This window comes from Danio rerio, chromosome 22, assembly GCF_052040795.2.
Source record: "Danio rerio strain M-AB ecotype USA chromosome 22, GRCz13ab, whole genome shotgun sequence".
NCBI classification, from domain to species: Eukaryota; Metazoa; Chordata; class Actinopteri; order Cypriniformes; family Danionidae; genus Danio; species Danio rerio.
The window spans coordinates 2,986,585-3,007,500 of NC_141042.1; the positions used below are offsets into that span (position 1 = coordinate 2,986,585).

At 39.6% G+C, this 20,916-nt stretch overlaps 2 protein-coding genes across 2 annotated transcripts in view; both read left to right on the top strand.

Moving 5' to 3' along the window:
- LOC101882237 (uncharacterized) overlaps positions 1-18,878 on the top strand; it is an 85,832-nt gene extending 66,954 nt beyond the window's left edge. The window contains 2 exon segments of the mRNA NM_001446861.1: positions 11,697-11,961; positions 15,621-18,878. Coding sequence (NP_001433790.1) covers positions 11,697-11,961; positions 15,621-16,768 — 1,413 coding nt within the window. The 3' untranslated portion in view covers positions 16,769-18,878.
- Positions 18,879-20,586: 1,708 nt separating this feature from the next.
- The window catches only part of znf1171 (zinc finger protein 1171), a 7,062-nt gene continuing 6,732 nt past the window's right edge, over positions 20,587-20,916 (top strand). Inside the window, exon 1 of the mRNA XM_087303625.1 lies at positions 20,587-20,613. The gene's annotated coding sequence lies outside the window, so the exon portion shown is untranslated. The remainder of the gene's footprint in view (positions 20,614-20,916) is intronic.

Genomic DNA, 20,916 nt, shown 5'->3' on the forward strand with positions numbered 1-20,916 from the left:
GTATGGGTGTTTCATCGGCCTGGGATGCAGCTGGAAGGACACCTGCTGCGTAAAACATGCTGGAATAGTTGGTGGTTCATTCCGCTGTGGTGATCCCTGACAAATAAGGGACTAATTTGAAAGGAGAATGAATTAATAAATGAGTCAAATAATTAATGTTCTGTCTCACGTTGGAGCTTAAGTGGCTCAGTTTGGAGAAGGCGGAGAAGCTGAATTAATAATATAATTGTATTATTTTTACATTGCATATGAGTAGGCCCACCCGGGTCTAGAAATAAAATTCTGTTTATTTACTTGAGTAAATGTGTGCAAATCTATATTTATTCAGTTTTTTATATATTTATTTCAGTCATATTATTGACTAATGTGAAAATGTTCAACTGATTTATGTACAATGCAGTTTGTACAGTCTTTTACTAGATATATGACAAACTTGCTTTGTTTACCAAATAAAGTAAATCTAATTGCATTTGCATTTTAAACATTAAATAACATTTAAAAAGATATTATTTTTTATTTCATACATTAGGTTTTAGTTATGATACTCCCAAAATAATTCCGCAGAAAGACTTTTACCAAAATTCTCCGCAGAAATAGCAAAAAACGTCCACAGATTCCGTCTGGCCCTTCATATGAGGGATAGGCATTGAGATAATGCAATTTAATTGGTTATTTAGTAAATAATATGAATTGCACTCGGTGTAATTACTGTTTTTATATTACTGAGATGGCTGGGGGGATCGATAACAAATGATCCTGGTTGCATAACAAGCACACTAGGTGGCGATGTTCACAAAGAATTCAACTCGCCATAAAACCAAGAGCAAGAAAAAGCGTCGAGTCTTCAGAGCTGAGGTGAGTCGTTGACGCTTTTTCTCGTGTTTACACAACAATAAAACACACTTTACAGTTTATTAAAGCGACAATCTGCGACTAGTTTCTGCATTGAGTTCACCTCTATCTGTGTGTCTGCTGACCAAAACAATACAGCAGGCAGAGAGGAGCTCTGAGAGGACAATATGAGTGTGATCTGTGACTAGAGGGAATTTAGTGTGGCAGTATGATGTTTAACACTGAAAATATCATTGGTTTGTGGTGCTTATTAGTTTTTGAGTGATTTTAAAGTGTTCGTTTTATACCCTACAGATGTGTTAGCAGTCAAGTTAATGCATTGCTATGGGTACTTAGAAGGTACTTAAACTAGATTTCTTGCAAGAACAGTTGATAAACTATAATAATAATTAGTTTATCCTGCAAATACTCAGTATAAATAATCTGATCTGCTGCTGTTTAATGAGTGTTTATAGTCTGAGGCTCATCAATATTATCAGAGCTGCTGAAATCCTCTTTATATAATGTCAATAAGTCCTATTAGTAGACTCCAGATCTACTAATTGCCACATTAACTACTATCTTGATTTATTTTGTCAATTATAATAAATTATGCAGATTGTTTTTTTGTTTCTTCATTTGCAGCTCGTCATTCTTCAGTTCAGCTGTAAATACTGGAGTATGTCCATCAGTCTACAAGTGAAGACGAGCATCAGACCATCGGGAAGAAGAGAAATCTGCAAAGACAGAGTTTATTGAAGGACAGTGAGAAGATGAGTGATCCAGAACCCTGCAGAATTAAACAGGAAGACACTGAAGAACTAATAGGTTTGTGTTTATTCATTACTCTTCAATAATGAGGCTCACAAACACAGATCTTCGGATGTGCATCACAAACCAGGTGCTAGTCCTATTGCCGTTTCATCTAAGAGCCACCACAGAGGCAGATGAGACTTCACTGAATACTCCTCATCTTTTCCAAGGGCCAAATACAATAGCGGCATCAATGATCCATTGCCATTGATGTTAATTACTTTGAGAACCTACATCAGCATCTAAACAAAGCAAATCCAGTGTGTTCATGTAGTGCAAGGGTGGTCAACCCTGTTCCTGGAGAGCCACCTTCCTGCAGATTTCAGTTGCAACCTATGTCAAACACACCTGCCTGTAATTATCATGTGGTGTTCAGGTCCTAATTAATTGGTTCAGGTGTGTTTGATATGGGTTGCAACTGAAATCTGCAGGAAGGTGGCTCTCCAGGAACAGGGTTGGCCACCCCTGATGTAGTGCATTGTAGTTTGTGTTATGACAGAGATTATGAGCAATAATAACGTGTTCGTGCATCATACCATAGTTTAAAGACGGAAAATGCAAGGGAGAATAACATGTTGACTCAGTGAATTTGAAGGGATTAGGGATTCTCCGTTCAGGATTTTTGCAGCCGATACAGAGTACCAATTCCTTGTCATGGTGATCGGCCGATACCGAGTACCAACACATAGAGCACATTTTCACTCCAAGTATGATACATGAGTGGAGATGTTGCATATATTTCCTTAAACATGTCGCTTATGACATATAATGTGGACATGTTATGGTCGGAAGCAAATTTACAGATCAAAATATGGCAAGAAAAGTCACTAATAAAGCAATTTGGAAACATTTCAAATCTTGAAAAGAGAATTCAACAAGTCTCAGTAAAGTTTGGAGTTCATGTTTGACGCATAAGGAGTTAAAATGCACAACTATAAATCCATTACTTCTTTATTAAAAGGAAACAGATTCATAAACTACTGCTTACTACAAAACGTATAGCACAATAATTTATATTATTAAATATTCAAGTAAATATATACAGTTGAAGTCAGAATTATTTGCCCCCTGGTTTATTTTTTTCCCCCAATTTTCGTTTAACGGAGAGAAAACATTTTGTCAGCACATTTAAAAACATAATCATTTTAATAACTAATTTCTAATAACTAATTTTAGAATTTTTTTATATTTATTATTTATTTTATTTTGTCTTTGCCATGATGACAGTAAATAATATTAGACTAGATCTTTTTCAAGACACTTCTATACAGCTTAAAGTGACATTTAAAGGCTTCACCAGGTTAATTAGGTTAACTAGGCAGGTTAGGGTCATTAAGCAAGTTATTGTGTAATGATGGTTTGTTCTGTAGACTATTGAAATCAACTTAGCTTGAAGGGGTTAATAATTTTGTTAAATATTTTCAGACATACTGTCATCATTTCCTTGCTCTGTTAAACATTATTTGCGAAATATTTAAAAAAAAGTTAAATAAATTCATTCATTCGTTTTCTTGTCGGCTTAGTCCCTTTATTATTTATCCGGGGTCGCTACGGCGGAATGAACCGCCAACTTATCCAGCAAGTTTTTTACGCAGCTGATGGACTTCCAGCTGCAACCCATCTCTGAAAAACATTCACACACACACCCACACACACACACTATGGACAATTTAGCCTACCCAATTCACCTGTATCGCATGCCTATGGACTGTGGGGGAAACCGGAGCACCTGGAGAAAACCCACGCGAACGCAGGGAGAACATGCAAACTCCACACAGAAACGCCAACTGAGCCGAGGCTCAAACCACCTAATAATTCTGACTTCAACTGTATGTATTTTTTTAAATTTCGACTAATATTTCTTGCCAGGACTTAATGAACTTACAATATTGTTAAAAACACAGAACATTTAGTTCTGATATGTATAAAGATTTCAGTTCTTATGTGTCCTCTGCTTGTAAACAAACAATTGTGATAAGATTATTCAGATTAGTGAGAACCGATCGAGTCCGAAATGTGATTGTGGAGAGGTAAGCGTGATCGCACACCCAATAAGGGGGGAGAGCATGCTAGGAGCCCGGCGGCTAATCAGCAGGTCAATCAGAAGTGATAAATAACACCTGTCTTTCTAGTGATTGGGCCGGAGAGACTCCCTTCTAAACGAGAACGGGAGGAGCAGTCGAGAGATGAAAGAGCACACACACGCACAGACACAGCCTGCAAGTGGTGTGCATTAAAATTATAAAATATATTGCTTACCTGATATCGCTGACCCTGTCTTCTTCTTCCCACACAACAACGAACTTTATTACAGTGATTATCGACCGATGGCAATCAATTGGAGCATCCCTAGTATAGATAGAGGCTGTTTCTCAATTCCAAGAATGCAGAGAATATTCTTGCGTTCTTGTGAAGACCGGTCTTGAACGAACTCAAGAGACCACGAGAACAGAGAACGCGTCATTTGAGAAATGAGATGCTGCGTTCTTCCTGATGGTCACATGACCTTCACGCGTTTTTAATGGTAAATTATTCAAACATTACAGCATTCATACAACGATGTATGATCACATCCGGGAAGTTTCACGCGTCCTCTGTTCTTGCGGTCTTGAGTATTGGAACTGAACTTTGGCAGCTGATGATGACGTTACACAAGAACACGAGGACGTAAGACCGCTGAAGAACGCATATTGAGAAACAGCCAGAGATTCTCACACTGCTATTTCAAATATGGCGCTCAAAGCGGTTTCAGTTCATCTTGTTATTCACTGTAAAACAGTTCAGATGCTGCGTTCCAGACTATTCAGAATTGGGAGTTTTCCTAATTGGAAATTATGACCAGAACACTGCTAGAAGTCACACAGTCGACCTGTGAACTTGGGGCAGATCAAAGAACCCAGACTTTAACGAGACACGTCATTTGGCGTCACAGATGGCGGCTATTCTGCTAAAGTGAGATTGGCGCTGAGCAATTTTGTGCAGAACATAAATAATAAACATATAAATACACTTTTTGTTTACTACTAGCCGAAACTGAGTTCCATGAGTGGGAACCCTACTGATAAAGACTAATAATAACCCTAATAATAATAATAAAACTATTTTAGCTTGATAGCATAATATATATTTGTGCCTTTTGTTTGTTAAAAACTAGCCTCTTACAATTAATTTATTTACTTATTTTCAGGTGTGATGGTGAAGGAGGAGAGGGAAGAACTGAGTGAAGATGAGGAGAAACATCAGGTCAAAAGTGAAGAAGAAACTCAATCAGAGACTGAACAAACTATTTCAATGAAGAGAACAGCAGTAAAATGTTTGACCTGCACTCAGTGTGGAAAGAGTTTCAAGAACAAAGTCACTCTCAGTCGTCACATGAAGATCCACACTGGAGAGAAACCTTACAAGTGTTCACACTGCGGCAAGAGATTCATTCATTCAGGACAATTGAAAATACATGAGAGGACTCACACTGGAGAGAAACCGTATCACTGCACTGCTTGTGGGAAGAGTTTCACACAATTATCGTCTCTAAGGACACACACAAAGCACATTCACAGTAAGTTGATCATGACAGTTGAAGATCCAGCCCTTGTTTTTATGAATTGGTATTTGAGATGTGGAGTTCATTCTTTCATATTCTTTTCAGCTTAGTCTCTTTATTATTCTGGGATCGCCACAGCGGAATGAACCAACCAACTTATCCATTTTGGTTCCTGGTTTCCTTGATTATTAATTTATTTATTTGTTTATTTGGCAGGGACAGTGTACATTAATTAGCATTTCTGCCAATGCACCAGAATTAGCCCGAAGGCTATTTTTCATCTGTTGTCCCTTAACAACCTAGAAAAAACAATACAAAAATTATACAATCTATCAAACATTTAAACAGTACTAAAAAAGAAATGGTCATATAGATGTTAAAAGAGAATATTTACAAATTAAGCTAAAACACCAACATTTTGTAATAGAGATAAAAATAGTTGAAACACATTTAAACAACAGATCATTCAGATCTGTTGTCAGCTCAGCTGTGTTTGATCAAAACTGTGCAGAGGCCCTCCAGGAATCGAGTTTGAGACCTGTTGTCTAAACCAAGGGTGCCTAAACTCGAATTGAGTCAGTGTCTTACAGAGTTTAGCTCCAACACACCTGCCAGGACATTTCTAGCAAGCCTACTGATTCTGCGTTAACACCAGACGCGGAACGCTCATCAAGTGCAAGTGATTTACATGTTAAGTCAATGCAAACGCGCGAATAGACATCCTGAATTGAGCGTTTTGCGCGTTTGACGCACGTTTTGCGTGAATCGCTCGAGTTCTGCGGAAAATCTGAACTTCAGCGGACCTTCGCGCCGCGTTAACCAATCAGAAGCTTGCTCTTGTGGGGGTGTGATTGTGACGTGGAACCTATTTATGGTGTCCCGGTGGAAATCCGACAACAAGTCATCAAACTGGGCTTGGTTCAGTCAGAAGCACCGCTGAAAGCCTCCGTCATCCAGGTTCAGTTTCTGGAGGAGTTTATGAGCTCACAGAGCTGGATGCACCTCTGAAAGGATGTAGTGGACTCTAAACGTATCGACGCTGTTTTTCAGTTTTCATAAAGTACATAAACACTGTTATTTTCTTCATAAAAGCCATGTTAGCCATTTAGCTATGAAGCTAGAGTCACCGGGCAGGCAAAAGCCCTGCCCAACACGTGAATCTGCGTCTGTTCTGAAGTGAATATAACGCGCGAATGAAGCGAGTAACCTCAAATGTCCACGCGGCAATTTATGTGCAAATAGCGCGATTTATCCGTGCGTTCCGCGTCTGGTGTGAACACACCATAAGGGCTTGACTAGCTAGCCCAGGTGTGTTTGATTGGGGTTGGATCTAAACTATGCAGAACACAGGTCCTCCAGGATCGAGTTTGGACACCCCTAGTCTAAACCTTTCGACTTATTACAAACTCTGTGCCCAAACAAAACTATGCAGGGCCGGTGTCCTGCATAGTTGAGCTCCAACTTTCTTCAACACACCTGTCTGGAAGTATCTAGTATACCTAGAAATAGCTTGATTAGCTGATTCTTGTGTGTTTAATTGGGGTTGGAACTAAAATAGGCAGGACACTGGCCCTCCAGGACCTAGTTTGGGCACCCCTGGTCTAAAAGGTCATCGGCATTTATTTGATCAATGATTAATCCTTTGCATCCTTCATATCACTCTTATAAAATCAATTGTTTTCTCTTTACTTTTTCAGACCTGATGGTGAAGGAGGAGAGTGAAGCACAGAGTGAGGCCGAGAAGATCCACCGTAGCGTCGATACGAAGGAGAAACCGTATTCATGTTTTGTGTGTGGAAAGAGTTGTAAACATCAGACTACATTAAGACTACACCAGAGGATTCACACTGGAGAGGAGTTATTCATTTGCCTTGAATGTGGGAAGAGTTTCACTCAGTCATCACATTTTAATCAACACATGCTGATCCACACCGGAGAGAAACCACACAACTGTGATCAGTGCGGCAAAGCATTTGCAAGGGCTTCCGACCTGAAGGACCATCTTAGAGTTCATACAAAGGAGAAGCCTTACTCATGCTCTGAGTGTGGGAAGAGTTTTGCGCATCAATCAAATCTAAAAGACCATCAGAAGATCCACACTGGACTGAGAGAGTTTGTGTGCTTTGAGTGTGGGAAGACTTTTATCAGGGATGGACACTTGAAACAACACCAGAGGATTCACACTGGAGAGAAACCGTACCAGTGTGCACACTGCGGCAAGGAATTTGGTTGGTCACAATCCCTGAAAACACACAAGAGGACTCACACAGGCGAGAAACCCTTCACGTGTACTCCGTGTGGGAAGAGTTTTGGACAAGTATCACACCTTCATCAACACATGCTGATCCACACTGGAGAGAAACCACACAAGTGTGATCAATGCGGCAAAACATTCTTGAGGGCTTCAGAGCTGAAGATCCATCTTAGAGTTCATGCAAAGAAGAAGCCTTATTCATGCTCTTTAGCCCCATCAGAAACTTCCTCCGATTCTCAAAAGTTTTAAGTGGTTCCAATTCGAGCTTTCGATTTACCGGTCGATCTACGTTCCTACTCTCACCTATAGTCATGAGCTTTGGGTCCGGACCGAAAGGACAAGATCTCAGATACATGCAGCCGAAATGGGTTTCCTTCACAGGGTGGCAGGGCGCACCCTTATAGACAGGATGAGTAGCTCTGTCACCCGAGAGGAGCCCAGAGTAAAGCCCATGCTCCTCCACATCGAAAGAAGTCAGCTGGGGTGGCTCGGGCATCTGTTTTGGATGCCTCCTGGACTCCTACCTAGGGAGGTGTTCATGGCATGTCCCACTGGTAGGAGGCCTCCGGGAAGACCCAGGACATACTGGGTGCGCGGAGCCCTGCCACGATTCAGGACACTTAAAGTTTCTGCCGCGCCACAGAGCGCCATCTGAATAGTTTCTTTTAAATAACGTCTGAATAGTCGGCGGTAATAGCCTAGCGGTTAGTGCGTCGACACATAGCACCAAGGTGCTCACGGCGACCCGAGTTCGATTCCCGGCTCGAGGTCCTTTGCCGATCCTTTCCCTATCTCTGCTCCCCACTCTTTCCTCTCTGTAAAATCTCCACTGTCCTAGCCAAATAAAGGTGAAAACCCCTTAAAAGAAAATAATTTTAAAAAATAAATAAAAAAATAACGTCTGAATGTGCGTGTCTGGTGTGCCGTATCGCGGCTCCGAGCGGCGCATCTCGTGCCTCAGTCAAAGTTAATCCAGTAAGTGTTGGTGTACAAGCGCAAAACTTTAAACTAGCATACAGTTGGCTGTAAAACTAAACAAAGACACAAATTATTTTGTTCTCTCTGCTTGGTCTGTGTCTGAGTCGTACATGTAAAGCTGAATGCTGATCCTCTCACTGTTGCTTCTCTCTGTCTGTTGCCAAACACAGAGTGAGGGAGCTCTTGGCTCCGCCCCCTTGTTACGTTGGGCGGGAAGTCAAAACTAATTTTCATGTGAAGTAACACACCTCTAAAACAGCGAGCTGTGCACACGCCCCCAACATCACACTTTTTAACACATTATAATAAAACAAATCTGAACTGTGTTTAGAACTGAACCTAAACTGGCACACTCAGAGTAACCATAATGTTAATATTACATCATAAAACAGGGGTAAACTATGTGCCCTTTAAATAATATGATGATAATATTGTTTAGACTAAGCATGGCTCCTGATAGATTTTGTGCATAAAGGAAAAAGGAGGGATGATAAGTCCGTAAGGTAAGACTTAATAAACCTTATTCTCGCCCACGAGTTCGGTGTAAGACAACACACAACAAATAATTCTATAAAACGTCAATTGTCTATAGAATTTCTTTCAAATAAAATTTATATTCATGCAAAAGATTTCTTAAATTGTCTTAGCATCTTAGCAATTGTGTCTTTAGATTGTTACATTCCAGTTACATTTAGGATTAATTTGTATATATAAGCCTTTAAATGCCACTTTAAGATGTATAGAAGTGTCTTGAAGAATATCTAGTCAAATATTATTTACTGTCATCATGGCAAAGATAAAATAAATCTGCTATTAGAGATGAGTTATTAAAACTATTGTCTAGAAATGTGTTGAAAAAAAATCTGCTGTCAGTTAAACAAAAATTGGGGGGGAAAATAAACGGGCTAATAATTCAGGGGGTTACTTAATTCCGATTGCAACTCTCTCTCTCTCTCTCTCTCTCTCTCTCTCTCTATATATATATATATATATATATATATATATATGTGTGTGTGTGTGTGTGTATGTATGTATTCATTCATTTTCTTGTCGGCCTAGTCCCTTTATTGATCCGGGGTCGCCACAGCGGAATGAATCGCCAGCTTATCCAGCTAGTTTTTACGCAGCGGATGCCCTTCCAGCTGCAAACATCCACACACACACACACACACACACTACGGACAATTTAGCCTACCCAATTCACCTGTACCGCATGTCTTTGGACTGTGGGGGAAACCGGAGCACCCGGAGGAAACCCACGCGAAGGCAGGAAGAACATGCAAACTCCACACAGAAACGCCAACTGAGCCGAGGATCGAGCCAACGATCCTTTTGCTGTGAGGCGACAGCACTACATATATATATATATATATATATATATATATATATATATATATATATATATATATATATAATTTTTAATTATTTATTTATTTTTTTTGGAAGTAGTAGAGTCCCAGTAGAGCTTTGTCTAGCAACGGCAACGCCCGTGGTTATCATCCCATGCCTAGCAAAAAGATAACTTCATATGTCTTTCTAAACAGCCTACTCTACTGCTTGAGAAAGTGAAAATGAAAGTGAGTCGTTTGGTTTAGTAATCTAACTACAAGTTTACAGGCTGTATTATTAAAACATTTTGTGTGTAACGACTTTAAATATGAAGCTCAAAGCTTAATTTTTATTGTTTCTCAATGGAAGCTTTGAATGTAAATTAGCGACAATATGACGTCTTGTATGAGAACGCTCAGAACGACCGCAACGGTCGTTATAGAATCTTTATCTAATGATTAAGATTTTTTTTTTTGTTTTTCTTTACATTTGGTTTGTTGACAGTATTGTATTTTGGCGTATTTTTGATGATCCGCCGTCGCGCCTGCCTCGCCGTGATGACGTCAGCACTGACGCGTTCAATCAGCGTCGAGTCTTCAGAGCTGAGGTGAGTCGTTGACGCTTTTTCTCGTGTTTACACAACAATAAAACACACTTTACAGTTTATTAAAGCGACAATCTGCGACTAGTTTCTGCATTGAGTTCACCTCTATCTGTGTGTCTGCTGACCAAAACAATACAGCAGGCAGAGAGGAGCTCTGAGGAAAACATGAGCTCAATGTTGTGTTTCTTTGTGAGTGTACACTTTTTTACAGTAATAACATCGCAAACCGTGATCTGTGTATTTAATGAGAATTTAATTTAGCAGATAAATTGGGTTTCACACTGAAAACATTCAATTATTGGTTTGTGGTGCTCATTAATTCTGAAAGTTTAGGATTTTACACTTTCGTTGTTATTTCACATAGTTACCTCATAGAAGCTTTCACAATCTGATTTCTATATTTGTAAGAATACTTATTTATTAATTAGGTGTTTTTTGTTTTTATTTGATGGTCATTTTCCTTGAGTTTAGCTGTAAATACTGGAGTATTCCCATCAGTCTACAAGTGAAGACGAGCATCAGACCATCAGGAAGAAGAGAAATCTGCAAAGACAGAGTTTATTGAAGGACAGTGAGAAGATGAGTGATCCAGAAACCTGCAGAGTTAAACAGGAAGAGACTGAAGAACTAATAGGTTTGTGTTTATTCATTACTCTTCAATAATGAGGCTGAACAACAAGGCTTTCAGCTCTTCATAAGTTTTGCTACTTGAACTTTTGATTTGGCCAAACAGTAATAGTAGCGCCTTACAGTTCGTATCAAGCTGTATTAAATTAATACATTTCAGTATAATAATTTAAAAGAGTCTCTTAATCTAACCCTCCTCACTGTGTTACCGTCTGTAGCTTGCCTTTATGTTTGTCTGTTCTGGTAGAATCCGCTTAAAATCATGAAAACAGATAAATAATGAAAGTCTCTTGAGCCCTGAAAATGTTTGTGCATGCCTCCAGTTTGTTGCGCTGCAAATTGTCGTCCCGATTCTTTAGCCTAATGCTTTGACCACAAGGGTTGATCGTTTTGAAACCAATGTCTGATTCTTTCATGATGTGCTGATGTTCAAGAAAGCTCAGCTCAAACTGAGTATTTGTGTTTTATAATCAGACTCTTGTGTCTGCAAATTTAAATGCCGATTATTCAAGTCGACGGCGCACTCCGCTGCTCTTGTGCTATGGTCGATTCAGAGCTATTATGTGGAGATTTTAGCCTGTTATTTTACAGTTCGCACACATCTGTTTTTTGTTGTAGATGTAAGTGAAATGCTCACACTGTTGAGCCCTGATAAAACATCAAACTGTTAAAAACTAGCATTTTACAATTAACTAATTTACTTATTTTCAGGTGTGACGGTGAAGGAGGAGACTGAAGATGAGGAGAAACATCATGTCAAGAGTGAAGAAGAAACTCAATCAGAGACTGAACATAGTATTTCAATGGAAATACCAGCTGTAAATGGTTTGATCTGCACTCAGTGTGGAAAGAGTTTCAAGAACAAACACACTCTGAAGAGTCATATAAAGACGCACACTGGAGAGAAACCGCATCACTGCACTGATTGTGGGAAGAGTTTCACACGGTCAACTTCTCTACGAAGACACAGAAAAAAATATCACAGTAAGTAGATCACCAAATCATTCAGCCACATGGGGAAACTAGGTTTCTGTTGGAAGTGGTGTAGTGGCTCGTTTCCACTGACTGGTACGGTACGGTTCGGGTCGGTACGGGTCACCTTTATCAGGCTTGCGTTTCCACTAGCAAGGGTACCCTTTTGGTGGGCGTGGTGTATGACAAAGTTTCAGTCAACGTCATTATCGCTCGAGAAAATGTCTACAGTAAAGCTGCACAGGTCGCTCACATATCATATAAAAAGCACTTCTCAAAAAACAGATGCTTTACACATAAATACTTGTGTATAAATGTTTATTACTAACTTTTCTATGAACATGAGTTGATTATAACTGCAGATCAATGACAGTGCGAAATAGCCTACTGTAACGTCTGTAATTATATTAAATAAATAAATAAATGAACATTTGAACACATACAGACCCTAACAGTCTCCGATATGTTACCAACTACAGAAGAACTACACAAAGCAGACATTTCGTCGTTAATTAGGTTCAAAACAACACAAAGTATAGCCTACAGTCAGTGAAAACCTCTCATCTGTGTCTGTAATCTTCAGCAGCACATGAAGCCTCTGTTAGAGAGTCATTCCATCATTCCCAGTTCATATTAGTCCAAAAGGTGATGATGAAGATTTAAACAAGGCAGTTTGTTCACGTTTGCTGAAGAAATAACGTGCTCATTGGCTTCGCCTTTCTTCCCGTGCTCCACTCTCGCGTTTGTCCTTTTCTTTTTGAATGTATCACTCGCGTTTGTCAGCTTCTCACAGGATCGGTTTCCAAAGCTTGTCAATAATCAAGTGCATGTTATTATTATCAGCTCAAGAAGTTTGTTATTTCAGATAGAGACGCGCGGCGAGCGCAAGAAAGAAAGCGAAACCACTCGGGTTTCAGACTGGCTCGTTGAAAACTACGCGGCACAGGGTGAATCTGCTCATCTCCATGGTTTTGTGGCTGTTTATCATGACAACAAAAGGGTTTGTTTGCAGGACCGACCATGGCTGCATATGTATTTATATTTCCGCTGTAATCTCTCGCTGTGTATTTCAAACATGGCGGGTCCTTTGTTTACATTCTAGCTTGTTGAGTCTACAAATGACGTATCTCTGTAAACAAATAGCGTTCATCTGCGCGTGTAGCTCCACCTTTTGGGACCCTTTCTGCAGTTTTTCGAAAGTGTCCCGAAAAAGTGGTACGGTATAATAATAATTCGGTATAATAAAAATTCGGTTCAATAAATAAGAAGGAAAAATAATGGATAAAAAGAGTGAGGCTATGGTCAAATAATTAAATAAATGAAAAAAACTGCGACTGCTGCTTTCTCCATTCGCCATGCTGGAGAGAAACAGTCTGCACAAATGAAGCGCAGAGTGGGTGTCATTGACTACAGCTCTCATCTGATTGGCTGAAAGGTACGAGTTACCCTGCCTCTGGCAGTAAAGTCTCAAAAATACACACACACGTATCCAGGGGGAGTCGTACGTGAAAGAGGATTTGCACATTCTCATTCAGGATAAACTCGCAAGTTTTAAACATTCTAAACATTTTGTACACTCTTATACATTTGCAAATGGTGTTTTGCATTTGTGAAATGTATTTTATGAAAATGTATTTTTATTTTGAGCACGTGAACATTTTTTGTGATTATAAAAAAATATTTTACTCATGTGAACTTGCCTCAACACCTGCCTGGGTGTTTTAAGTATACCTTTTAAGACCTTGATTAGCTTGTTCAGGTGTGTTCAATTAGCGTTGGAGCTAAAATCTGCAGGACACCAGACCTCCAGAAACAAGTTTGGTGACCCCTGGTCTAAATTATGTAGTTCCCCCACGTAGTTTCAAGAGACTGACTCGAAAGCATGAAATAATTGACCATCGATTTAAAGAGTCGTTGACATTTAGTAGATGTTACGTAGCGGATGCACCCCGCTACGCACATAAGTTTAAGGATGACCGCTATAAAAAGAGGTCACCCGGAGTCCCCGTTCCTGCTCCCTAAGCACACACACACACAGGCCAAGCTGTCAAAAGGGGTAATAGATTGATTAAACAAAAAGATCAATATCAGAATCAGGGAACAAAAAGGCCAAAACAACAAACAAAACAAGGTACGCTACCTAATATTAAACTTCTTACCTATACCAACCATAAATAAAGCATACAATTCCACCCTCCATAACTAACCACAAAACAGGAGAAAACTGGACAAAAGAAAAAGGGCCTTCCCTTTGATCATTCAGCATTAAGGTAAATATTAGCCACAGCTAACACATGATACCGTCCCATAGATATATACACTAGATATCGCATAGGGACCCTGAGCATGCGTCAATAGCGCCGCCACATTGGTACCGTGCTCCCAGGACAAATGTCATTCAACCGCACTAGTCAAGACAATGTTATTACGTGAAGATGCTGGACTTTAGCGCTGTCTACGGGTGTAGAAATGAGCAAACAAAGAAATCAAAGCACAAAGGCAGAACATTTCATAGGTCAGATTAAGTTTTTTTCTGTTTTTGTATGTTCTGAACTTTTGTGCTAATCAGGTAACGTTATTGATGATGACAGTCACTTACTGCATTCACCATACGGCAAAGCAGCTCCAACTCGCACTAAACACTCGGCTTATGCTAGTTTTGTTGAATAAAATCAGCAAACAATGCAAAAGAAATACGACAACGAGATGCTGCGCTGCCAGAAACTTGTATTATTGTCGGCTAGTGAACGAGTCGTTCATAACGGAGATTCATTCACAAACGAATCGCTCCCTCCGTCAGTATGAGAAGTGAAAGCAGGAGAGGAGCTGTGTTTCAGGACATGATTAGATCAGATTTAACAGGGAGGGTGAATAGTACATTTCTGTACACACAAACACAAGCTTTTTGTCAGGAATGCCCGTGCGGTCACTGATCTATCAATGAAGAAAAGTGATGTAAAATTATAAGTTTCGTAATTCGAAAAAAAATTACATACTAACATCCAGGAAAACTCCCGATCACAGATATATGTGTATATGTGTATATCTCTGGCTTTGGATGGCCACAGTCCTCCACTGTACCTTTGTCCCGCATTCATTTCCAAGGAGCGCTACCCTGTAGCAAGATGGCGGCGATATTGACGCATTCCGTCCAATAGACAACATTAGGCCAGGTGACATCTAGTGTATATATCTATGATACTGTCCTAGTACCGTATTTAACAGAGTATCTCACCAGATGACTTTGAAACAGGGTCGTAGAAAGGCATTAAACAATCAGCCACCGCTAATGCCTATTTCCGTATTTAACAGAGTATCTCACCAGATTACTTTGGAAAAAAGGTTTCAGACAGATCACTGCCACACAGAGAACTCAGAGCGAACTGCTCAGACACACGCACACAATAGCGAGGGGAAACAGGAAGAGAACTCAAGGAGCGTCAACGGCGTGCCTTTATAGCTGGTGCCGCCCCTTTCACAGCTGCACCTGATCTCCGCTCATGTGGAGAGAGAGAGAGAGAAAGAGATAGATAATGGAGGAAACACACACAGGAACAATACACACTAGCATTGTCAAAAATAATGTTGCTCAATATGTAACAGTAGATCATTGATTAATCATTGCTTCACATTTCTCTCCTAAAGTGACTTTTTTCTTAATGTATTTTCAGACCTGGTTGTGAAACAGGAGGAGAGCAAAGAGCCGAGTGATGCCAAGGAGACCTATCCATGCTCTTTGTGTGGAAAGAGTTTTAAATTTCAGTCAAAGTTGAGACAGCATCAGATGATTCACACCGAAGAGAAACCGTACGCATGCACTCAGTGTGGGAGGAGTTTTAAATTTGAGTCAAACTTAAAACAGCATCAGATGACTCACACTGAAGAGAAACCGTACACTTGTGATCGATGCGGCAAAATATTTTCAAGGCGTTCAGAGCTGAAGATCCATCTTAGACGGCACACAAACGAGAAGCCGTATTCCTGCTCTGAGTGCGGAAAGAGTTGTATTAGAGCTGGAGACTTGAACTCGCACCAGATGGTCCACATAGGTGTGAAAAAGCATGCCTGCGTTGAGTGCGAGAAGACTTTTATTAGAGTTGGAGACTTAAACCGACACCAGAGGACTCACAGTGGAGAGAAACCGTACAAGTGTTCACACTGCGACAAGAGATTCGGTCTTTTACAAATCCTGAAAGTACATGAGCGGACTCACACTCGAGAGAAACCGTACTCTTGTACTCAGTGCGGGAAGAGCTTCAGATATTCATCAAAACTTAATGAACACGTGGTGATCCACACTGGAGAGAGAACGCACACGTGTGATCAATGCGGCAAAGCATTCTTGAGGCGTGCAGACCTGAAGGCTCATCTCAGAATTCATTCAAACGACAGGCCTTATTCATGTTTGTTATGTGGAAAGAGTTTTACATTTAAGAAATGTTTAAAAAAACATGAGCAGATCCACACTGGTGTGAAAGAGTTTGCGTGCTTTGAGTGTAAGAAGACTTTTATCAGTGTTGGACACTTGAAAAGACACCAGGTGGTTCACAGTGGAGAGAAACCGCACAAGTGCTCACACTGCGACAAGAGCTTTGCTAGGTTGGAATGCCGGAAAGCACATGAGCGGATTCACACCGGAGAGAAACCCTACACATGCACTGAATGTTGGAAGAGTTTTACACAATTATCAAACCTTAAATCACACATGCTGATCCACAATGGAGAGAAAAAACACAAGTGTGATCACTGCGGCAAAACATTCCTGAGGTCTTCAGAGGTGAAGAGCCATCTTAGAGTTCATGCAGTGGAGAGGTCTTAGTCATGTTACTAAAGATGTTTACACATCAACGTCATTTACCTCCCAGAAAACTCAATTGTGTTTTCACAAACATCAGATTTGATAGTTTAGCATATGTCCATATTTCCCTGCACATGTCTGTTTTTGAGGACTTAAATGCACCTGCATTGATTTCTACATTTCCTGAGATGTTCAGGATTCAGCGTTTGCTTTCTACAATCGTCATTAATTGAATGATTATTTTATACCTTTCTCTTTAAGCCTGATTTATATGAGGTGTGGAGGCTTTTATATTAGACACACTTGTCTTTGTACTATTATTTCCAGCATCGGTTCTGTCATGACGAAACAGTGGAGAAGAAGAGATCAGCTTGTGAAGTTGCTGAATGAATTTAATTGTGTCTAAAAAATGAGTAGTTTGTGGATAAATGTAGAGGACACTCCTAAAAATGTGTGTCACGCCACCATCACTCAGTCATGTATATTGGAGCTGCACCATACTGGAAAAAACCGACATTGTAGTATTTTGTATTTTTGAGATGTTTTGTGATATGAGTTAGGGTGCTTTCACACCTGCCTAATTTAGTTCGATTGAATCGCACTAGAGTTCGTTTCACCTTTTGGTGTGGTTCGTTTGGGCAGGTGAGAATGCAGCAATCGTACTCGAGTGCGCACCAAAAGCAGACCAAATAAGCGTACCGAGACCTGCTTGAAGAGGTGGACTCGGTACGCTTTCAAACGAACCCTGGAGCGGTTCGTTTGTGGTGAGAATATGATCTGTGCTAAAACAGGTCCAACCACAAAAAGTACTGCGCGTTTTGGACTAATTCAGCTGCCGTAGGCCGATGCGCTGTGCATTATGGGATATGGAGGAAAAATATTTGTTGACAGCGCTTTACCAACAGAGAGAGGGGGAGAGAGGGGAAAACATTACCTGATGGATTGTTGGTAATATTTGCGCAAGAAGAACATGTCGCAGTTTAGCTAAATTAATTCACGCCTCCTCCTGAAGTGACGAGCGATGCATTAAACATTTTCGTAAATTCATTTTCGTAATGTATAGTTTGTCTAAAGCAGGGATACAATCAGCCAGCGCAGTCGTCCCTTCATAGTAAAAGGTTTTGTTTACCTGCGAGAGTTCACTGGCATTTTCCCGCACGTGAATTCTGACCAATCAATAAGCAGTTTAGGAAATATGTTCAACAACATCTGGCCAATGAGAGATGTGGATTTTGTCACATGACTGCATTTTGGTTCGTTTCAACTGGTTCGGACCAAAGCCAGCAGTGTGGTGTAAAAACGACCCAAAGACGGCAGAAAATGCAACAATGTATCATTTATTGCACTTGGTCCGGACCAAATAAAGCGAACTACAGATGTGAAAGCACCCTTAAATGTCTCTGTATGGGAAGAGTTCTTCACTTGTCATTGATCAGGAGGAGTGCATCTGCATTACATATAAACAAATCACAAGCATAAATTAACACAAGAGAGCAAAGATACTCATGAAATAAACTGTTATTAGGGGTTTTCTTGACAGTTTTAACAGTATTGAGGTACAGAAATGTAATAATCAGATGTAGAATAACATTGTTTACAGTGGTCAACATCTGAAATGCTTTAATTAAAGTTGTCCTAAAATTATTCAACAACACCCATACTTGTTTTATCTACACTTGCCTTAAAAAATAACTCACTCTGTTTGGATTAAACTATGCATGTGTTTCTGAACTGTTTTCTGTTTAAATTCTTAATTATAACTAAGAGCACTGCTTGACATTGCAGGGTGACATGGTGGCTCAGTGGTTAGCACTGTCACCTCATAGCAAGAAGGTTGCTGGTTTGAGTCCTGGTTCAGCCCGTTGGCATTTCTGTGTGGAGTTTGCATGTTCTTCCCATGTTGGCGTGGGTTTCCTACATGTGCTTCGGTTTCCCCCACAGTCCAAACACATGCGCTATAGGTGAATTGAAAAAACTAAATTGACCGTAGTATATTAGTGTGTATGGGTGTTTCCCAGTACTGGATTGCAGCTGGAAGGGCATCCGCTGTGTAAACATGCTGGATGAGTTGGCGGTTCATTCCCCTGATGAATAAATAGACTAAGCTGAAGGAAAATAAATGAATGAACTCAACATTGCAGATCCTGTGATGTGACTATTGCGGATTCACACATTGCGATATTATACAACCATATTTCAGCTAATTTTATATTCATATTTCATCAAAATGCAAATCTTGAGTAATGTAGAAGTTCTAAATGCATATTCATCTCCTTTAATTTTACATTTAGTGAATTTTCTGCTTATAGGCCTACAGATTGTGCTTGTTCAGGTAAGGGTAACTACACTTTTAAGGAAAAAAAGATTTAACTTGTTTGTTGTCTCTTAAACTTGATACCAACTACACGATATGATACATATGTTTATGAGTTTCAGGTAGTCCGTTTTTAAATGTTACGTTTAGTTAATCATCTTTAATACTTTGTTAAAAGCGTTTGTTTACTTATGGTAAATAGTTTTTTTTTTTACCTCAGACGTTGCTAAAAACAGCTTTACACCACTGAAGAGGCACATAAACCAAACCTGCAGATATAAATTCACAAAAATGATCGCTTAAGACACAGGTGTCAAACTCAGTTCCAAAAGGGCCGCAGCTCTGCACAGTTTAGTTCCAACCCTAATTAAACACACCTAAACAAACTAAATGAGTCCTTCAGGCTTGTTTGAAACCTACAGGTAGGTGTGTTGAAGCAGGGTTGGAACTAAACTGTGCAGGGCTTCGGCCCTCCAGGAATTGAGTTTGACACCCCTGGCTTAAGATAACTATTTTGTCTACATTAGCAATTGTTTAGTAAAAGGTTATTAGTTTGGCGCATATTTCACAATCCTTTTACTTTTTATTTTAACAAACTGAAACATTTACATTACATTATATTACGTTACATGCCAGGGATTGTAGTGGTTTTCTTGGTTTTTCTCTTACTAAATCAAACTCAGTCTGGAGGTTATGAATATCAGAAGAATATACTTTATTGTCGACAACAAAGGAGAACTTTCAGGAGACCCCCAGTAGCATCTCTGTCTGAAAAATTCTGTCTCACTCATCTTCTGCCCTCCTTAAATACTCTGTTTTTTCCTTTGTTGTACATATGTCACACAAGATCCCTCCTAGTTTAACCCTTGACTCCAAATTCCACCTCTGTCATCTGTTTACACATGTGTTGCTCTATTCTTATCCATTTCCTGAGATACCTTAGTTGTTTACTCAGGCTTTGTCCCGCTCTCTTCTCATCCACTTCTTTTTATGACCCTTTCTATAGCACCTTAATTCTTTTAATGGTATGCAAGTCTACAAGCAGATTATACACATACAATTTGAATATATAGATTAACTTCACACTTTAAAGAGTGTAAAATCCACCTCAGGATCAAAACAGAAATGTATATTTTAAACAGATTCACAGTTTTAACAGCTTTTTTGTTAGTACATTCAGAAATCACAGACAAAGATTTAGATCTTCAAGAAAAATCTGAAAGAAAGGCTTACGCTTACAAAATTTACACTTGTGTATAAAATATTTGGCCAAAAACATAATAAGATTAAATAAATAAAAAGCATCTGGATGATCATTTTGATGGTTATATCCTAAAATAACATTTTCATATATAACATCAGGAATTATACCACTAAATATACCTAATACATTTTTCCCAAAAATTTTTGGTATATTGACAATTCCAAAAAAGGTGAGACAGATCTTCAGTTTGGTGATCACAGAAATATTTCACGATCCTATTTGCTCCCGCCTCGCCGTGATGATGTCAGCACTGACGCGTTCATTCAGCGTCGAGTCTTCAGAGCTGAGGTGAGTCGTTGACGCTTTTTCTCGCGTTTACACAACAATAAAACACACTTTACAGTTTATTAAAGCGACAATCTGCGACTAGTTTCTGCATTGAGTTCACCTCTATCTGTGTGTCTGCTGACCAAAACAATACAGCAGGCAGAGAGGAGCTCTGAGAGGGAAACATGAGCTCAGTGTTTGTGTTTATCTGTGTTAACGTTATTATAGTGTGTTCGGTTTTAAACGTTCGGAGTAATAGTACAGCAAAATAAGATCTGTTAATGCGGTAAAATGTGACATTTAAGACTGACATCATGAAGTTTT